Consider the following 16,470-nt stretch of genomic DNA (forward strand, 5'->3'; position numbering starts at 1 on the left):
CTAGCAATATTTTGTCTTTTTTTTCTGTAAAGTGCAAATTCTCTATGTAATAGAAATGGGGGAAAAAAGGAGGTTTATTTGGATTTTAGCTAGGTGCCAAACATGGCCCACTCTACAAATAACTGGAGGAATGAGCGTAGTTACCTAGGGATAGGGAGTGTTATTCGCAGGATTACCATTTCAAAATGAAGTGTAAACACCTAAAAAAGAAAACTGTTGGAGACATCTCATCTAAGGACTGGTAGCTACAATATATTCCATTTTTGTTTTAAGGCTTATATACACTTTAACCAATTGAGTATTGTAGGCATCTATGCATTTTAGAGATTTCGTTTGTTTCGTATATGTGTTTATCACAAAATAGCATTTCACTTTTGAAGTTTGTCTTTTAATAATATGGTACAGTTGCTCCCTCTACACTAGGCCCCTTCAGAGGGCCAATGCCAGTGTAAATGATCCCTAAGTATTAATATGTTGTGTGCATTTTGCAGCTAACTTCTCAACTAGTTGCAGGTAGGTAAAGTGGGTGCTTTTAAGTGTAGGATTAAATCGAGACATCTTGTATCTTCTGCTGAGAGCAGAAGATATTTAGCTGTTGACATACAAGATAGGGACTTTTCTGGAAATTTAGAAAGATTTTCGGTGGCAAGGAGGTATGACAATCTATGGTATATTTTCCTTGGTTTTTCAACACAAGTTCACTGGTATATTTAGGCCAATCTGAGGTGTGAAGGTGTAGGAACTGGGCTTTAAAATCTGAAGGTGCAGAAATTGGGTCTCATCTGAGGTGTGAAGGTACAAGATTTGGTGCAGGGGTTATCTGAGGTGTGAAGGTGCAGGAAATGGGCCTCTTCTGAGAGCAATTTTATTAGGATGACTGCTATCACTTCACACTTTATTTCGAATTGCATAACTGAACTGAATATGCCAGCTGGGCATTTTCATTTCAACTTTACCGTATGAAAAGCTCAATGTTCATTTCTTACTATTATTCATGTTGTTTACTGCATTTACTTTATAAAAATTCCTTTTCATGATTAAGAGTGTAAAGTTCACATTTTTTATGTAGCTGCCACTCTCAATTTCTTTTGAAAACCTTTTCCGGCACGCTTTGTTCAAAAGACTGCCTACCCCTGCAATAGAGTTCTGTCTCTGTGGCATTTTATTAGTTTTTTATAGCAGTTTACTCTCTGCAATAAATGATTCATTACACTGTGCTGAGCAGAGGAATCTCCATACACTTTGTACAAAGTGCAGAAGTATCCCCCTAATATTTTTTGTTCTGGTCAAATGTTTTTAACACATAGTATTAGGCTATATATTGGTTAAATCAGGGGTGCTCAACCCTCTTGAAGAGCGAGGGCCATTAAAGTGATTTGGTAACCAGTCGTGGACCACAATGAAGTAATAGGTTTTACCGCCCCCCAAACAGCAGATGTAAATAAGCCTTTCCTGTGCTGTGCCTCTTATATGTCTACTTTCACAATGATGTGCTGCGGTTTACTTGCACTGTGGGTGCAGCGCTGTGCACCGGCTTGCTTTCCTGTGGGTTAGCTGCACTGAGACATAGACTTCTATTACATCTTCCTGGTGTGGTGCACTTTCTGAAAGTGCACAAAACCCGCAAGATATAATAGACGTTTATGGTTTTGTTCAGCTAACCTGCAGGAAAACGGCAAGTGCACAATGCTGCACCTGTGGATCTGTGTGAAAGCAGCCTAACGGCCATTTTTTTTTTTCTTAAGTGCTAATATGCCATTTGCAAAAGCACAGTGTGTTTGTTATGCTGACCTTTCCTTTTCCAGCTTCTGCTAGCATCGTTCTCTGGGCTGCTAGAAAGGTCCCAGGTGAAGTGCACTTGGTATCATTTTGTCTGGGACAGGAACTGGCGCTACAGCGGAAGCATTGGTGTATGCAGCTCCGGCTCCCTCTGCGGCCACTGGCACTGGCTCCATGCACTCTGATGCTTTGGGATGGTGACCGGCAACCTGTTGATCACGAACTAGGCTTGACGACCTGCCATCCTAGAGCATGGGCATGCACTTCCTTGATTTGAGATCGTGGGCCACATGTGACCCACAGGGCTTTTGTTTGAGCACCCTTGAGTTAAATGTTCTTTAACTATTCTGGCTTGAATGTTCTCCAGCCTTTTGTCTCTTAGGATTAAATGTTTGAGAATTTTACATTTTCCTTGCAAAAGACAACAAATAAAAACTGAAACATTTTACAAACATTACAGGTGTCATTTGTGACTTTCGTGTGAATGCTGATACATTTCCAAAGTGAATTTTTATAAAAAGTGTATATTATTTATCAATGTCACATACTACAAGTTAGCTTTGCTTCTTTTGAAATTCCAACAGAAAGCACATGAAGAAAAACGAGAACTACAGGTTCAGCTTGACCAAGCATTGCAGCAGGCCCAAGACCCTAATAGTAAAGGCAATTCGCTGTTTGCTGAGGTATGTAAATTAATCATCATGCTTTTTCAGAAATGGTAGAATAAAAATGTAGTGCAATAACTTTTCCCCTTGTTTTTTATGTCAATGTAATATACCATGCATTCGAGAAAATATCGTTACAGACCTAGACTGAAAAAAAATTCTTAAAAGCCACCTTCAAAAAATTAGAAGTCCGCAAAAATGTGGTTTTGATCTGATCTATTCAGTTTTTATGCTTTGCAGCACCTAAATATAGTGTTTTGAAAAAGTATTCATACCGTTGACATTTTCCACATTTTGTCATGTTACAGCCAAAAATGTAAATGTATTTTTATTGGGATTTTGTGTAATAGACCAACACAAAGTGGCACATAATTGTGAAGTGGAAGGAAAATGATAAATGGTTTTCAACATTTTATACAAATATCTGAAGTGTAAAAATTGTTCAATTTTGAATTTCTTCAAATGTCCAAACAAATCCTTTTCAAATTCAAGTGCTCTCAAAGAAATTGTGCCAAAATCCACCACCAAAGTAAAGTTGGGTAACTCACCAGAGCTCCATGCTGATCAATCTCTAGATCAGCAAAAAACGCTTTTTGCTCTGGGAGCAGATGCAATAAATCAACTTCTCAGGTGTGATGATCAATAGCTACACAATCATCCATAAGGTAGGTATCCACCACTCAATATAACGGTTCCAGGAGCATTATATCACTCTCTCTTTTTATATCTCTCCACCGAGGTCATGTTTGGGAATGAAAGAAAAAATCATGGTGCAGCCAATTTTTTTATAAAAGTATCCAACAATTTAATAAAGATTTACACTCACAAAAAGGGTGTCTTCACCGACACCAGTATAACAGCATAAAACAGCAAATGGTATAACAATCTCCTGCTCCCCGCACACTCACTACAGCGCTCGTGACTCAATCCTCTCCACAGACGTCAGCATCCAGCAAGCCAAGCCCTACTAGTTTCGTCATGAATGACGTCTTCAAGGGGCAGTCTCACAGATTGAAAAGCAATCTGTGTGTCATAAATGCCTGTGAATTTTGGATATGCTATTTAACATTACATGGAGAGACCTTGTATGGCCCAATCTGACCATTGCAGACAGTGTATGAATTCATTATGGCTTAAGTGGTTCCCTTTGCATTCCCTGCATTATGGTAAACAAAGTTTTACAGCTTGCTTTGCTCCCCTACATCCCATGCTGTGCACTGCTGCATCTCTTCTCTCCTCTCTTCTTCTACTCAGAGGAACTAAGGCAGCAGTGGAAGTCATTGGTTTTGCTGCTGTTAATCAAATGCCCTGATGAGGGTAGGGGGGGGTGGGGGGGGAGATCTGCTGTGTGTCAATTGATGCTTGCAGCCTTACTCAGGACTGAGCCCATACGTCTGCACCCATAGCAAGCCACTTGCTATAGGGACAGATGGAGAAGAGGAGAAGCCAAGATCGCAGGTGGGAGATGCCAGAAAAGGAGGATCAGGGCCGCTCTGTGCAATACCATTACCCAGAGAAGGTTATGACTTTAGAAACACTTCAACGTTTTTGTCCAAATCTGATACTTCAGCTTGCATGTTAGAGCAAGAGGTGACCTGGAGTCTGACAACTGCTACGCTGTCATGTGCCTGACCTCACATTTTGCCTTCTCAGGAAAAAGGAGACCATGTGGGAGATCAAACTGTTGGCAGGGCATTCACGCTTTGCAAGTGTCCTCCTATTTAAGCTGAAATGTCAGGCTCAAATGTACATCTGTGACAGAGCATGTGCTGTTTTGAATAGTTGAATGCTAGTTGACTTGGATAGACCTAGGATTGTCTAATTATTTTTTAAGTGTCCCTGTCACTTTAAAAATACAAAGCCGCCAACAGGCCTAAACACTTTGTACACACCTGGATACTCTGGCTGTTCTAAGCCAGCAAAGTTTTGGCACTTCCTTAAAGTATTGGAGCTTGCTTGCCCCCTTCTAAGCTTTCATGTTGGCTAGTGGGGCAGTCCATCATAGTAATGGGCCAATAGGGATTTGGGCGAGAATAGGAAAACTCTTGACACTACCTGTTCAGAACAGTCCAGCAATGATGTACTTTATACCTACTAGCAGCGTTCTTTATTTTCTTTACTTTTAAGTGCAGCGATACTACACTGGAGTACAGCTTGCATGTGTAATGAGCACATATGGCTGACCTTTTTCTCACCCTACCTTTTTTCCCTCCTTCTTCCTCACTTTCAGGTTGAAGACCGCAGAGCAGAAATGGAACGTCAGTTGATTAGTATGAAAGTTCAGTATGAATCCCTCCAGAAACAACATGCTTTTTCCAGGCAGCAAATGCATCGCATGAAGGTAAAAGTTTAGATTTTCAGTTTTCCACATAACAGTCTGATTGTTCAAACACCACTTAGCTGTGGTTCACACTGATGCGACTTGTGCGATTTGACATTGTCAAATCGCATGAAAAATTGCACCCTATGATTGGCAATAGAACTATTCTGATCTCTGTGACTGTCACATCGATTTTGAAAGTAATTCCTGCAGTACTTTTTGCGATTTCAGGTGCGATTTGCATAGACATCTGTACATGAAGTCACACAGATGTCTTCAAAGTTGCACCTGAAGTCGCACTGACAAGTTGTACAAGCCATTAGGAGGAACCACTACTTGCAACAGAGGAGCAGGTACAGTATATGAGACACTAGAACTGTTAAAAACTGCAGCGGCCAAGCATCAGCAACACGGCAGAGTTTCTACACATGAGTCTATAATGACAAGGTTACTTTAAGTTACATTTAGGTCTATGCACTAAATTGTTGTTTAATGAAAACCTGGAAGCTGTCGATGCAGACCTCCTTCTAAAAATGTTAGGTTTTTCGTCAATAATGTAAATCCTCTGTATTCGATACATACTGAGGAATTGCCTTGGAACAAACCTGCTGCAATTGGAGTTGGAGTCAAGTTGGAACTCCTGGTCTGAATGACTGACATGATGACACAGAATTTAAGCTATTATAACCAGGCAACCCACATTTTCAAAAGTCCGCAGTGGCAGCCCCCATGTTTCTCTTGGTAAAGGTTTATTTTAAAGAAGTTTGTTTTGTTTTGAGACAAAAACGATTGTAATGCTTTTTTTTGTTTTCTTGCTCTGTATTTGGATCAGAATTGGCAACAGTTTGGAAAGATGAACATTCATTCTTTATTTATATTCATTTATATATTTATTTGTAACCGATTATTGTTTATGCCCCTTTCACTGTTCAGCTGCAGTGCGTCACTCCTAGCACTTTAGTGTACCCTGGAGGGACAGGTACAACATCAAGTGCCACTGCAGGCAGCTTGTCAAGGTCTGTGACAAGCCTCTTGGGGCTGAATTCTATACTGAGTGATAATGGAATTTAGGGCCCTGCCCATTCAGCGACAAGGTTCCAGAATGCAGGTCTTCATCACATACCAACTAAAATTCGTATAGCCGTGATATTTAGTTTTTCTACTTCAGATTTTTCTGTAAACTCTACATGCCATCTTTAAACAGAGCAAAGCTGATCAACTTCTGGTCACTTAAAGTGGAGTTCCACTCACACTGTCAAGAAATAGAAGTCAGCAGCTACAAAAATTGAAGCTGCTCACTTTTAAAAAACAACCACTCACCGGTCCCACGATCCCACGGTGTCCTCCCTGCAGCCCGTTTCACCAGCTGTCTGGTGTTCCAGGCGAAGGCATCTACAGTGTGGGCACCTGGCTGTGACAGCTTGCAGTTTCAGAGCCGGGTGCCCATTGCACATGCGTGAGTAGCGCTGCGCTTCCTGAATGGCCCCGTAGTCTTCTGGAACCTGTCACGAGAGGACAACTTCTACTTATGATCGCCTAGGCGATCACAGCGGAAGTGGGAGTGGGTACCTGTCAATTTCAGGTACCCGCTCCCCGAAGGTGCCAATCCTTAATGGGGAGTGGGGGAACCAGTCTTTAAAGAGGAACTTCCCCTTTTGGATGAAGCTCCGCTTTAAGTGATCTGTTGCTGCATCAGTGAATGGATGGCAGGGCTGGATAATGACCCTCTCACCTCACCTTACCTGACCTGACCTGGATTCTCCTGAAGAACAAAAAAAAAGAAAAGGGGATAACTACATGTCCAGTGACAAGGGTTTGGACAGGGTGTGGACCGCTCTGGTAAAGGCGTATGCTGATTACGTTCACTCACCAGTGACAGATAGCTACCAACAATGGAACTTTGTGAAGTCTGATCTGGTCTGATCTTGCAGGTGGTAGGCACTTTGTGACTAAAAGGACCCATAAAGCAAACTCTTCTCAATAGGACATCTCAAGCATCGCACAACCGGAATGCCAAGAAAGAGCACTAGACTGAAAACAAGGTTCAATGCTCATGAAGTAGCAGCTGTGCCGGACTGGCACAGGATCCAGACCCTTATCCAGACAAAAGTCAGAAAAAGAAAACAAAAAACTCCATTTATCAGGACTTCTGTTAAAATAAGAACCCTGAATGGACTCAAATAGGGCTTTCCTGTTTGAATCTATGTAGGGAAGCTAATTGCTTTAGGAAAATTACTGGCCAGCATTATCTGCGTGAACAATTAAGAGAAGAATGCTGTTCTTTTCCTGATTGCTCATGCATGCAGATACTGCTGGCAAATAACTGTCCTAATCCAGCAATTAGCTTCCCTTCATAGATTCATACAGGAAAGCCCTATTTTAAGTCCATTCAAGATAATATTTTATCTGAAGCCATGTGGGGGGAGTTTTTTTTAAGCCCCTGAAATGCGTTGGTTGTTTTTTTTAATGTAAACTAATGAGTTAATTTGGACTCCTGTGGTATTGAGCTCCTTCTACTGCTGCATGTTTTTTTTTCTCGTAGAAGGTAGCCGCACTGTGATCCTTCCTTCAGCCTGATGACTGGTGATCTGGGACACTAATGACTTGTGGGAGGAATGATCTAGCAGCAGGAGAGGTGTAGAATGCACAAATCTACAAAATGAATGAATAGGGGATTAGGAAGATTTTTGCACTGCAGGTACATTTTTCCTCTTCAGTTTGTCTTCCAGGGAACAGTGAGCAGCACAGTAGTGGCATGCCAACTGTATATACATGCTCAGGAAGACAAGCCATATCTCATGAGAACTGTAGGGTGGACTGGTTGAGATAGGGTTCACATTCTCTCACACTGCAGATAATGCAGCTGTGAGGGCAGAGAACAAGAGTGCAAAGTCACATGTTAGAAACTGCACTGCTGCTTCTCAGTAGGTAAGGCAGAAGTCCAATTATTCAGTGTACTTCTTAGCCACAATTTAAGTTTTCTAGTTTTTTATTTTTTTTTTCTAAAAAATGTCAACTCTTAATTTTTTTTGAGCATAGGTGTAGTTTTATCACAGAGATAATTCTGTCAGATAAAGAAGTAGTAAACGGGGAGCTCCCTTTCCTAGCATTTTTATACTGTTTTTTTTTTTTTGTATTTTGTTTTAATATTTTATTATATTTCTTTTGTTATAGGTGCAGATTGCAACATTGTTACAGTTGAAGGGATCCCAGATGGACCCTGACCAGATGGAGAGATTGCAATCAATGGTTGAACAAAAGAACAGTGAAATAGAAAAACTCCTTGTAAAAGTGCGGCATCTGGAAAAAAGTCAGGTTTGTTATTTAAATATTTATACATTTATTATTTTTGCTCACTTGTTTTTAAATGTGTGTTGTAGTCATGCCTTGAAGCTTGTTGAGGAAGATTCTTTTATAGGATTATTCAACCATATATACTTCTAGTCATTTTTGTCGCCATGAACTCATATTGAATTTGCATGTGTAGGAATAAACCTTTTTCTCAGTTTGTTTGGCTGCCTTGGAGAAAAGGGGTTTTGAGTACCTGTCACTGCCCAAGCTATCACGAAGGACGTTGTTCATTCATTGTGACGGGAATAAAGTTTCATTAAAGAAAATGTAAATTAAATAAATGATAAACCTATTAAAAAAAAAAAAAAAAACTTAAACCGCGAATGCCACCTCCCCTGTTCATGTGCAGTTGCAAATGCTCATGTAGGGCCAAACACATGCTGTATGCAAATGGTGATTGCATCACACATTTGAGGTATCGCCACAAATGTCAGAATGAGAGCAATAATTCTAATACCAGAGCTCATGTTAAATTTCACACTGGTAACCTGTACAAAGTGCAAGGACACCGCTGCATGCAAAGCCATACCTAGGATGCCAATCCAAGGGTAGGAGTGCCTGCTCAGCTCACCACTGATCTCAGTCAGGTGCATGTCCTGAGATTCAACTTCATTCTTAAATATAGTAAATCCGCAACACAGTCATCAATAGAGGGATCTGGGAAAAGGGATAACCTGTTTCATGCTGTACCAGCGCTTAGTCATAGCTTAGTCATAGCCTAGTAGCTCAAGATGTGTGGTTATCTGGATCTTATTCTAATGTTAACTTGTAAAGGCTTCTAAATTATCGCCTATGGTCAATTTTAGGTACCGTAGTTTTATCGCCATTGCATTGGCGTGGGAAATTAGAATTGTTTGGTATCAATTTACTCAGTGTGCACTAAAATGCATTTAAAGTGGTGGTGGCGTGGCCGGATTGTGAGACCGGGTGGACGTGTGGCTCTTGAGCTCTGATCCTGATCTTATCCTTTATACTCTCCGGGCTTCTATCTACCTTACCTGAGCTCTCTGACCAGCACCCTGGGCTCCAGAAAACTCCTCGGCACCCCATGGGCTGCTCCGCTGTCCCCCAGAAACCTGCGCTCCTCTCATCCTCCTGCGAGCGCTCCCCGCCCTTCTTCACCTCTGGCGGCGGCAATCATGGACACAAGGTCTCCTGTCTCGGCCATGTCAGTCAGCATGCAGACGGCTCCAGTGGCAGGCGACAGAGCAGGCCCTACTACTGCGGACATTATGGAAGCGATCCACTCCTGTAAGGAGACCCTTACGGTCAAAATACTGTAGACTACCTGGCAATCAACATCAGCCTAATCCGTCACGACCTGAACAAGTTCTGGTCCCATGTCACTGAGGTGGATGAACACATATCCCAGCTGGAATATTCCACCAGAACGGACTCCCGGGAGCTACATGCCTTACAATTACAGGTGAAGGTGCTTCAGGAGAAGGCGATTGGCATGGAGAATCGCCTCAGTCGAAATAACATCCGTGTCCTAAGCCTGCCGGAGTGCACCGGGGGGGCTCCAAGCCTGCAGAATTCGCTGAGGCCTTCCTCACTACCCTGCTAGACATTCACACCATGCAGCCCACCTTCACGGTCGAGAGAGCCCACCTGGTCCCCCCTGACACCTCCAATCCTGGGTGCACTGCCGAGACCCTTCTTGCTCTGGCTTCTCAACTACCGGGACCAAAATAAGATCCTGCAAGCGGCCAGGGCAAAGCGAGATCTGTGCCATGAAAATGCCCAGATTCTTCTCTTTCCGGTCTAATCTCTGGAGATCCAGCAGTGCCGCAGGCTGCAAACACCTCCACGATGATCTCAAGTTCAGCCTCTTTTTACCCCAGCAAGCTCTATGTGGTGGATGGTGACAGCGCCCGTTTCTTCGAATGTCCTGACTGGACACCCAAGGATTGCAGGAGCTGATTGTACTACCTGTTTGATCTTAATTCTCAGTTTTACAGCAAGTAATTGGCCATCATGGCCTCATTGTCTGTACTTCTACCTTCTTTACTTACCTGTTTGTGGAGCGGGATGCTCCACTACATTCTTCTTTCTGGGCCTTGTTCCACATCTCACCCAGAGCCAGTTACTGCTCATGAACATCCTGCCTGACATTGAACCTCACTATTAGAGCACTGATGCCTTATTTTCTACTCTTTAATTGCCCCACCTGATCCTGCAAACTGTATTCCATTTTAACTATTTAGAGTTTAGATACACTTGAACCTTTGTGCAGTGCACATTGTTAACCGCAGCGGATGAAGATATCCTAGTTAAGTTTCATGTTCTGGGTACAGGCTGGTTCCCACTTCCCTCTTTTGTTTTTCAGGGGGATGCTGGGTACCGTCAGGGTACGCACTAAGTGCTTGGGTAGTTGTATGTTTTGTTGTTTGAATGTGTTTTTATGTGCTAGTTTGCACTCACTTGCTGCTCATCCAATGTTGCCATCCCTTAAGCCCGGGTGCCCCCCCAACGCCATTTGACCATTCAACATGGTGTCTGGTCAGAATGAACACATTACCACTCTCTCCTGGAATGTCCATGGGCTCAATTCAAAATTTAAAAGGGGTCTGCTTTTCCAATACATAAAATCCTATACTCAGCATATCTTATTGCTACAGAGAGATGCATTTGGTGGGCAGCAAACCGTGGGTTCAGAGTGCCTTTCACGCCTCATACTGCTAGAGGTGTTTCGATTCTGATAAGTAACTCACTCCACTGCCATTGAGGCAGTCCATATGGACCCTCAAGGTAAATATGTTATTCTACTGCTCGCAGTACGCAATCAACGCTATGTATTTGCCAGTAATTATGTTCCTCCACCATTTCAAGTTACCTTGCTCTATGGTATTCTGGAGAGGATCACCCTTTACTGCCCTGCAAAATTTCTGCTTATGGGCAATTTTAATGCTATTCTTTTGCCTGCTTTGGGCAGACTACTCCACCTAAGTCTTAAGCCGGGGACTTGTCTAATTGGGCCCTTGCCACCAGCCTTACGGAGGTTTGGAGGTAGAAACATCCATCTACCAGAGCGTACTCCTGCTTTTCTATTTCCTATAAAACCTCCTCGAAAACTGATTTCGCCTTTGTGAATCCCTCTTTGTTAGCTAATGTCTCTGAGGTGGAGTATCTCCCTAGCAGGCTGTGTGATCATAGTCCCATGGTGGTTAACATTTAAAATTGGTACTAGCCGTAATGGCTCCCTATGGCGCCTCGGCGCTCACTGGATTTTGCATTCCAAAATCTCTGAATATATTCCCTCAGCATTACAGGAATGTTCGGACGTCAACGCAGGGTCTTCCTCCTCCAGAAACGGTGTGGGATGCCTTTAAGGCTTTTTCTTGGAGACATTATATTTCTACCATAAAGGCGGTTAAGGAACATCAGACAGCCACCATGACCTCCCTCCGCACACAAGTTGTTGATAGATCCACTCAATATAGGGCTAACTCTAATTTTGACTTGCTTATGTCTGCCAAGCGTGACCTACTGTACACCTGACAGAATTTACAAGGCTGCACATGTACACCTCCAAACAAAAATTTTTTGAACAAGGTGACAAGAATGGTAGGTCACTGGCCATGTTATCCCAGCATGACGCCCCCCATACCGTGGTCTCTGAGCTTGCCTCCCCCACTGGCAAGACTATTAACAATGCAGAGGGCATTCTCAAGGAATTTCATGATTACTATCGAAACCCTTACACGCCCACTTTAGCTTCTGGGCCTGCCTCGGAAGATCTCTCATCTCTTGTGGATCCCATTGCCCTTGGTTGGCTTTCAGATGATGAGCGATCCCACCTGGTACGCCGCATTACCTCGAAGGAGGTTCTATCTGTGATTCAGTCCTTTTCATCTGGTAAGGCACCTGGATGGATGGCCTGACTATAGAATTTTCTAAGGAACACGGCAAAATGCTTGCCCCCCTTCTAGCTTCTCTATACATGCACTGTCTTCATATGGGTACCCTTCCTCGTTCCATTGCAGACACACATGTGGTTCTTATATACAAACCTCCTAAGGATCCCAAATGCTGTGCCTCCCATAGTCTGATAGGTCTCCTTATTAATGGCCTGAAAATACTGACAAAACTTCTAACCAACAGGCTTAATCCCCTCTTACCCTTGGTAATTGACTCAGACCAAACTGGGTTCATAGCACACAAGTTCACTGACATTAACTTATGTACACTGTTCACAAGCCTTCATGCCCAGCATATTAGTCAGGGTTCTAGAGTGATTGCCTCGCTAGACATCGAAAAGGCCTTTGACACCATGGATTGGCCCTATTTATGGGAGATCCTTAGGATGGGATTTCCGCTGGTTTTCATCAAGTGGCTACAGACAATATACAGCTCCCCAACTGCTGCTATTCGTTTGGGAGATTTCCTCTCTTCTACATGTACTCTGTCCAGGAGTACCAGACAGGGCTGCCCTCTCTCTCCAGCACTTTGCCATGGAGCCACTGGCTGAGGCACTCCAAGTGTTGCCGCTTATTAAAGGTCTGCAGCTGGCATGGCTGGAGGAGAAGATTGCCCTATATGCTGATGACCTTTTGTTGTTTCTGAATGATGCTGGTCCCTTGCTGCATGGTGCCCTGTATGTCTTGAACTCGGTTGTGATGGGACTCAGAGTGAACTGGTCTAAATCCCTACTTTTCGCCATTGACCCCAGGGCCAGACAGAGTGAACTCTCAGATCTACAACTGCAATGGATAGTGGGTGGAATAATCCTCTCTTCCTTTGGGGTCCTCGATCCCCCAGGTATACATTATCTACTCTAATTTGCTCTACCTCCCAAGGATGCCTGCCCCTTCCAGATTGTCACAAATATTTTATTGCCACCCCACTGGTCTCTGCCTCTTCATGGTGGTTGACACCTGATATGTCTAACTCTGCTACAAGATTGCAGTAGTGCGCTCTGTGCTCTGTGGAGGCCCTCCTTTTTATTGTTTCGAGGCCCTAGAGCTCCTTATGATCTGACTCCTTCCATGCATACTACCCTTAGGGCCTGGAAAGTTGGCCTCACCTGTAAAAGTTATCCGACCTCTGCCATATCCCAGAATACCCCTTTATGGAATAACCCCTCTTTGCCACATTTTTACCAGTTTCCTGATCCCATAGCGTGGACCAAGCATAACATCATCTCAAATTTATCTCTACGCCCCTTAGATTATTTTTTGTCTCATTACAATGTCCCCCCTTCTTACACTTTTAGGTACTGGCAATTGTCCCATGCTTCCTTGAGCCAATTCCCTACTGCTACGCTCCAGCTGCAAAGCTCAGAATTGGAGGGAATATTACACAATGATTTTGCAGAAAAACTCTCATTCCTATATACTCACCTTTGCCGAGTGTCCTCCCTTGACTTGTCATTGCTCCATCAACGTTGGGCCCACGATGTTTCCGGGTTGGTCTCTGAGGATTGAGATGTATGGGAATTTCCCTTTAAAATACTGGTGTCCTTGAGAAACCGCCTCATACAATTTAAAATTGTCCATAGGGCCTACCTTACCCCTTAGATATTGCAAAAAAATGAATCTCTCTTCTCCAGAGTGCTGGCATTATTGCTGCGCTCTTGAGAGCTTTATACATATTTTCTTGACGTGACCATCAATTTCTACTTTCTGGATGCAGATAATGTCTGTTGTTAACCTTCTGGTGGATATTCCTTTAACCCCATCCCCCAGAGTCTGTTTGTTAGGTTTAGTGGAGGACCTAGTTCCTGGGGTGGCGGACAAGATGCTTGTAGGTCTTTTAATGTTTTACTCCAGAAAAGCCATCACTCTGTTAGAAAAAGCGGGCTCCCCCCTCTCCCACTTTCTGGAAACAGAAGGTTAATGCCATTTTACCTTTGTACAAAGATACTTATATGCATAGAGGGTGCCCTAAAAAATGACAGAGTCTGGGTGAAATGGTTAACGGAACCCTCAACAGCTACCAACACCTGACCCCTCTGCATTATTTTTGCCTTTCTTGGAGCTTCATTTATGACTGTTTGGGGGGCCTCAGGCACTGTCCTAATATGTCCTAATTGTTTTAACTTGATGGTCACGAACAGCAGCACCTGTTTTATGTTGCTTCATTGTTTTACTGTATGTTATGATTGCAGGCCCAAACCCCGACTGCCAACTTGCTATTCTTTTCTCTGAGATACCCCTGCGTGGGTTAGTGCCTGAAGATGTACAGGTTTATGTTAAGTGTATTTTCATTATTTTCATAGAAAAAACAATAAAAATTATAAAAAAAAAAAAAAAGGTTGTAAACCTAAGTCATGAAATCAGAAAAGAGCACAGCTATCTTTAGTGTTTACTTTTCTCTCTGCAAAGCTTTGAGTAATTTTCTCTCTGGTGCTTTATTCCTCTGTTATCAGCATGTTTCACTTCTGAGAAGTTTTCCTGACACATGAGATAAATTTGTGTGTGGGGGGGGGAGCGCAGCAGACAGCTTGTCTATTCAGAACATACCCCTTCACACAGCACACAGGAGCTATGTTTCCCTTTCCTCCAATCAGCTCTAACTGCAGCTCCCTGCCCACTCCTCTGTGATACTGACAAATGCAGAAGGATTGTACCTAAAATCGGCACTTTTAAAGGGATGTATAAATGAGAAGACTGCAAATAAGCAAGTAAAACTTATGTAGGAGGATTTGTTTCACCTCTGTGTATTCACTTCACTGGGTATATGAGAGTGTTTACAACCACTTTAAGTGCATTTTTTCCTGAAAATTAGCATTTGATAAATGGCTGCACAAGTATCATGTAACATAAAAAACCACAACAACCTGCTCCTTCTGCTTTCAGAGAATAGATAATGTTTTGGTGTTCTAAGTAATTTTCCAGCATGCTGAAAGCGGTAGTAAAACGCAAAAATATATGTAAAAAAAATCTTCTCCCTGCAAGTTAAGAGCATACTAGCACATTATGAAAGGCTTACCTGAAAACGAAGCCTTCCAGTGGAGCACTGTCACGGCTTCCCAGGGCTTCTATCTTCACCCAGTCTTCCTTCCGGGTTCGCCAGCAATTTGGGTAAGCCACAGTGATGTCACTCCTGTGCATGTGTGCAGGAGTCTCGGCCATGGCACGGCTCTCTCAACGGATGGCACATTATCCATTGAGAGCACAGTGCACATGCGCTGGTGACCTCACCGGCGCTGATAAAGTAAATATCCCCTAAACGGTGTATGTTTAGGAGATATTTACAGTACCTACAGGTAAGACTTATTAAAGGCTTACCTGTATGTAAAACATAAAAAAAAAGACTTTTATCACCACTTTGTATGTCACATGTATGTCAAAAATATCAGAAATGGTCTGGACGCAAAGTGGTTACTAAAGTCTGCGAGTATCCATGCCTATAATTTAAGGCATCTGTTGAGAGGATTGCTATGGATCTAATTGGGCTACTGCCACAGTCCACCAACGGGCACCAGCACAATTTGATAGTTCTTGATTATTCCACACACTATCCAGAAACTATCTCTCTCGCATGTTTTCCTGTAACTGTATTCCTAAGGAATTTTGCCACACCAAGGAACCCCTTTCTTTTCAAAGGTAACCAAGAGAGCTGTGTTGGTTGTTGAAAATAACTTGCCTACACACTTCATTATACCATACTCAAAATTCAATAGAACCCTTAAAGGTATGCTAAAAAAGTTATTGATAGGGATTGAAAAGACTAGGACTTTGGTACCATACTTATTGTTTTCAATAGGGAAGTGCAACAGTCCTCCACTGGGTTTTCCACATTTGAACTTTTGTATGGTAGACATCCCCTGAGACTGCTGGATGTAGCCAAGGAAACATGGCAACAGGACTCCATACAAGAAATATGGGTGCCCACATCTCACAAAAGTGTAATCACACACATTGCTCAAATGCAGGATAGGATAGCAGCACTCATAATTAGGTATTCAAGGATCTCTATATTATTATGGTCTGAAATATAACTCTAGAGGGCATCATCCTCACATAATCATGCATGCGAAAGTAGGACTCCGCCTGTTATAATGAACTTTAAATATGCCCAACTGGTGTTGTGTTATCACACCTCAAAATGGAGAGCTTCTATTTTTATATTTTTATTTTGTTTGTTTTTCATTTACTCTACTCCTATTATTATTTAGCACACTAGCTTTATACACATATATATCTTCTTAATCCATAAGTGTTTATAACAATCATCATGTTTTGATATATTGCTGTAGAGTTTCTATAATGTAGTGTCTTCTATGATGTTCAAATGAATAAGACCTAGGAGCCACTTGCTTTACTTATCCACCCCCTCATTTCCTGATCCTTCTCACTACTATAAAACTGTCAGCACTACACTGGGGCTTAGGTCTGATGAAGGAGCTTA

The 16,470-nt window shown here is 42.6% G+C and overlaps 1 protein-coding gene across 2 annotated transcripts in view; it reads left to right on the top strand.

The window, feature by feature from the left end:
* The window catches only part of SPDL1 (spindle apparatus coiled-coil protein 1), a 143,519-nt gene that overhangs the window by 99,308 nt on the left and 27,741 nt on the right, over positions 1-16,470 (top strand). For both annotated transcript variants that reach the window (XM_089654396.1, XM_089654397.1), the window contains exons 6-8: positions 2,364-2,462; positions 4,675-4,785; positions 7,939-8,079. In XM_089654396.1, the coding sequence (XP_089510522.1) occupies positions 2,364-2,462; positions 4,675-4,785; positions 7,939-8,079 (351 nt within the window). The remainder of the gene's footprint in view (positions 1-2,363; positions 2,463-4,674; positions 4,786-7,938; positions 8,080-16,470) is intronic.

Source organism: Staurois parvus, unplaced genomic scaffold (genome assembly GCF_062004578.1).
Source record: "Staurois parvus isolate SC_StPar_1 unplaced genomic scaffold, SC_StPar_1.0 ptg000763l, whole genome shotgun sequence".
Classification (NCBI taxonomy): Eukaryota; Metazoa; Chordata; class Amphibia; order Anura; family Ranidae; genus Staurois; species Staurois parvus.